The 5,000-nt window shown below is 39.9% G+C and overlaps 4 protein-coding genes and 2 non-coding genes across 6 annotated transcripts in view, besides 1 other annotated feature; 2 read left to right on the forward strand and 4 right to left on the reverse strand. All coding sequences in view use genetic code 11, as the record gives it.

Moving 5' to 3' along the window:
- Positions 1-5,000: part of a sequence feature (large single copy region (LSC)) that runs on past both edges of the window.
- Positions 12-200, forward strand: psbZ (photosystem II protein Z). The gene has a single exon. It carries the CDS (start codon positions 12-14, stop codon positions 198-200), a length of 189 nt encoding a protein of 62 aa, YP_006073265.1.
- Positions 470-540, forward strand: trnG(gcc). Its single transcript has one exon. It is a non-coding gene; the product is annotated as a tRNA-Gly (tRNA).
- On the reverse strand, positions 716-789 carry trnfM(cau). Its single transcript has one exon. It is a non-coding gene; the product is annotated as a tRNA-Met (tRNA).
- On the reverse strand, positions 951-1,253 carry rps14 (ribosomal protein S14). The gene has a single exon. The coding sequence runs from the start codon at positions 1,251-1,253 to the stop codon at positions 951-953; it is 303 nt and encodes a 100-aa protein (YP_006073266.1).
- On the reverse strand, positions 1,391-3,595 carry PsaB (photosystem I P700 chlorophyll a apoprotein A2). Its single transcript has one exon. The coding sequence runs from the start codon at positions 3,593-3,595 to the stop codon at positions 1,391-1,393; it is 2,205 nt and encodes a 734-aa protein (YP_006073267.1).
- Positions 3,621-5,000, reverse strand: part of PsaA (photosystem I P700 chlorophyll a apoprotein A1) — a 2,253-nt gene continuing 873 nt past the window's right edge. The window contains exon 1 of the mRNA in view: positions 3,621-5,000. This exon is cut by the window's right edge and continues 873 nt beyond it. Within this exon, the coding sequence (YP_006073268.1) occupies positions 3,621-5,000 (1,380 nt within the window).

A 5,000-nucleotide genomic window follows, 5' to 3' on the forward strand; every position in this document is an offset into this window, starting at 1 on the left:
GGATTACAAACATGACTATTGCTTTCCAATTAGCTGTTTTTGCATTAATTGCAACTTCATTAATCTTACTGATTAGTGTACCCGTTGTATTTGCTTCTTCTGATGGTTGGTCAAGTAACAAAAATATTGTATTTTCTGGTACATCATTATGGATTGGATTAGTCTTTCTGGTAGCTATCCTTAATTCTCTCATCTCTTGAACTTTTTTGGTATTTCCCCGATCCGAAGATTACAATCCTTATAAGAAATTCAAATTATGAGACACACTAAGATTCCATCTGAGTTCTACATTTCAATTGTTATGAATTGGATATAGATAATTAAGAATCTGATCTTAATCGGAATCTTACTTTACTTACTATAGTCTTTTTATCTGGCCCTGCGCAAATATGATCCAGACGCATATATGATATATCATATATGTCATATATGTGTGGACATATGCATACGTATCAGGAACGAAGAAAATGCGGATATGGTCAAATGGTAAAATTTCTCTTTGCCAAGGAGAAGATGCGGGTTCGATTCCCGCTATCCGCCCATGGTGAAATAATGTACTATAAAAAGATTCCGTCGGTACAGTTGACTACTATGCATACTAGTATGCATAGTAGTGAATATAGTAGTTAGTAGTTCTATCTTCCGTTTCACCTTTTTTCCTCCCAACAACATTAATTACTACAAATACAAAATAAAAGGGAATTTAGCAAAAATGTTGCGGAGACAGGATTTGAACCCGTGACCTCAAGGTTATGAGCCTTGCGAGCTACCAAACTGCTCTACTCCGCGCTGAACGACTGGGAACTGATGGACGAAGAAAAATTGGATATGCCCCTCTACCATATCTATACAAATAGAATAGTCTATTTATACAAAATGGTAAAGGGGCCCTCTATTCTATAGATCATAGATCATAGAGATCTATCCAAATAGAAAACAAGATTTTCTCCTTACCAACTTGATCTTGTTGCACCTGGTAACAAACATGCATGAACCATTTCTCGAAGTATGTGTCCAGATAGTCCAAAGTCTCGATAGTTCGCTCTAGGTCTTCCGGTTAAAAAACAACGTCGATGAAGACGTATAGGCGCACTATTACGTGGTGAGGATTGCAATTTTCCATGAATTTTCCATTGTTCCCTCAACGAGGGAACTTTGCTTATTTCTTTTTTTAAGGATTGACGAATCCAATAATATTTCTGTTCCAATTTATGGCGCTTCTTCTCCCTTTGAATCAAACTTTTTCTTGCCATAATGATAATGTTCAGTTCCTATTTTATAAAGTTCGGATCCTAGATGGAAAAATAGAAGAAGGTACATACCTCCTCTTCATTGAAAGAAATGATATTTTTTTTGGGGGGCATAGGGTAAAAAAAAAGAATTCACTAAATTAACCAAATTTTCCTGATGTGGAGGCAATCAAGAAAGCTGCGTAAGTGAATATATAACCTACGGAAAAGTGGACTAATCCAACCAATCTTGCTTGCACAATGGAAAGAGCCACTGGCTTATCTTTCCATCGAATCAAATTAGCCAAAGGTGTCCGTTCATGAGCCCACGCTAAAGTTTCAATCAATTCCTGCCAATAGCCACGCCAGGAAATTAAGAACATAAATCCAGTAGCCCAAACAAGATGTCCAAATAAGAACATCCACGCCCAGACCGATAAACTATTCATACCAAAAGGGTTATATCCATTGATAAGTTGTGAAGAGTTTAACCATAGATAATCTCTTAACCATCCCATCAAATAAGTAGAGGATTCATTAAATTGTGAAACATTACCCTGCCATAATGTGATGTGTTTCCAATGCCAATAAAAAGTAACCCATCCGATGGTATTTAGCATCCAGAAAACTGCCAAATAAAATGCGTCCCAAGCAGAAATATCACAAGTACCACCACGACCGGGGCCGTCGCAAGGAAAACTATAACCAAAATCCTTTTTATCTGGCATTAACTTGGAACCACGCGCATCTAAAGCACCTTTTACTAAAATCAATGTAGTCGTATGTAAACCCAGAGCAATAGCATGATGAACCAAGAAATCTCCCGGCCCTATTGTTAAGAAAAGTGAATTACTATTCTCATTAATAGCATTCAACCAGCCAGGTAACCATATGCTTCGACCTGCATTGAATGCCGGGCTATTCGTTGAAGATAAGAGTACATCGAACCCATACGAAGTCTTGCCATGAGCAGATTGTATCCATTGGGCAAATATGGGTTCGATTAAGATTTGTTTTTCCGGAGTACCAAAAGCAAGCATGACGTCATTATGAACATAAAGGCCCAAAGTATGGAACCCCAGAAAAAGGCTGGCCCAACTTAAATGAGATGTTATAGCTTCTTTATGGTCTAACATTCTTGCCAATACATTATCCTCATTCTGTTCCGGATTGTAATCCCTAATGAAGAATATAGCCCCATGAGCAAAGGCTCCTGTCATGATGAACCCTGCGATGTATTGGTGATGAGTATATAATGCAGCTTGAGTAGTAAAGTCTTGTGCTATGAATGCATAAGCAGGTAAAGAGTACATGTGTTGAGCTACTAAAGAAGTAATAACCCCTAAAGAGGCTAGAGCAAGGCCCAATTGAAAATGAAGCGAATTATTTATTGTGTCATAAAGACCTTTATGTCCACGTCCTAATCGACCCCCCGGGGGAATATGTGCTTCTAAAAGATCTTTGATACTGTGCCCAATACCGAAGTTAGTTCTATACATATGACCAGCAACGAGAAAAAGGAATGCAATAGCTAAATGATGATGAGCAATATCGGTTAGCCATAAACTTTGCGTTTGGGGATGAAATCCCCCAAGAAGGGTTAGAATGGCAGTTCCTGCCCCTTGGGAGGTACCAAATAAATGATTACTGGAATCAGGGTTTTGAGCATAAAGATTCCATTGACCCATAAAAAGGGGGCCCAACCCTTGGGGATACGGCAATACTTCTAAGAAATTATTCCATCTGACGTACTCTCCCCTCGATCCGGGAATAGCGACATGAACTAAATGTCCTGTCCAAGCCAAGGAACTTACTCCAAAAAGCCCTGACAAATGATGATTGAGACGAGATTCGGCATTTTTGAACCAAGAAACGCTTGGTTTCCATTTTGGTTGTAGGTGTAACCAACTCGCTATTAAGGATATAGCAGAAAGAAGTAATAGAAAAAGAGCTCCAGTATAAAGATCCCCATTAGTGCGTAATCCAATTGTATACCACCACTGATAAACACCAGAATAAGCAATATTCACTGGACCGATAGCGCCTCCTCTAGTAAAGGCTTCTACAGCAGGTTGACCAAAATGAGGATCCCAAATTGCATGAGCAATAGGTCGTACATGTAAAGGGTCCTGTATCCATGACTCAAAATTTCCTTGCCAAGCTACATGAAACAGATTTCCGGATGTCCACAGAAATATTATTGCTAACTGTCCAAAGTGCGAAGCAAAAATGTTCTGATAAAGACGTTCTTCAGTAATATCATCATGACTCTCGAAGTCATGTGCGGTAGCAATACCAAACCAAATACGACGAGTAGTGGGGTCCTGAGCTAAGCCTTGGCTAAACCTTGGGAATCTTAATGTCATAATGCCTTTCAAATCCTCCTAGCCATTATCCTACTGCAATAATTCTTGCTAAGAAGAATGCCCATGTTGTGGCAATTCCACCCAGAAGGTAATGGGTTACTCCTACAGCACGCCCTTGTACAATACTCAAGGCTCTAGGCTGGGTAGCAGGAGCAACTTTTAATTTGTTATGAGCCCAAACGATGGATTCAATGAGTTCTTGCCAATAACCACGGCCACTGAATAGAAACATTAAACTGAAAGCCCAGACAAAATGAGCACCTAAGAAAAAAAGACCATATGCAGATAATGAAGAACCATAAGACTGAATTACCTGAGATGCCTGTGCCCATAAGAAATCCCGGAGCCATCCATTAATAGTAATGGAACTCTGTGCAAAGTTACCTCCTGTGATATGAGTGACTACTCCTTGATCACTTATAGTACCCCAAACATCCGACTGCATTTTCCAACTGAAATGGAAAATTACTACCGAAATTGCATTGTACATCCAGAATAGGCCTAAGAATACATGATCCCAGGCGGATACTTGACATGTACCCCCCCTACCAGGTCCATCACAAGGAAAACGAAAACCAAGATTTGCTTTATCAGGTATCAAACGGGAACTGCGAGCAAATAGAACACCTTTCAGTAGGATCAATACAGTCACATGAATTGTAAATGCATGAATGTGATGAACCAAAAAATCTGCAGTTCCTAATGGTATAGGTAACAAAGCAACCTTGCCGCCCACTGCTACTAACTCACCACCTCCCCAAATTAAGCTGGTACTTGTTGTTGCACCAGGAGCTGTTACGTTAGGTGCTAAAGCATGGGTGTTTTGTACCCATTGAGCAAAGATGGGTTGTAATTGTATAGCGGTATCTGAAAACATATCTTGGGGACGTCCTAAAGCGCTCATAGTATCATTATGAATATACAAGCCAAAACTGTGAAACCCTAGAAATATGCATGCCCAGTTGAGATGTGATATGATTGCATCACGATGTCTAAGGACACGATCTAATAGATCGTTGTATCGAGTAGTTGGATCGTAATCTCTTACCATAAAGATGGCTGCATGTGCAGCAGCGCCAACTATAAGAAATCCCCCGATCCACATGTGATGTGTGAACAACGAAAGTTGTGTACCATAGTCAATAGCTAGGTATGGATAGGGGGGCATGGAATACATATGGTGAGCTACAACAATGGTTAAAGAACCTAACATAGCCAGGTTCAGAGATAATTGAGCATGCCATGACGTTGTTAGGATTTCATAGAGACCTTTATGGCCCTGGCCCGTAAATGGACCTTTATGAGCCTCTAAAATGTCTTTCAGGCCATGACCAATGGCCCAGTTAGTCCTATACATATGACCTGCGATCAGGAACAGAATCGCAATAGCTAAATGATGGTGTGC

This window comes from Phalaenopsis equestris, chloroplast, assembly GCF_001263595.1.
Source record: "Phalaenopsis equestris chloroplast, complete genome".
Taxonomy (NCBI): domain Eukaryota; kingdom Viridiplantae; phylum Streptophyta; class Magnoliopsida; order Asparagales; family Orchidaceae; genus Phalaenopsis; species Phalaenopsis equestris.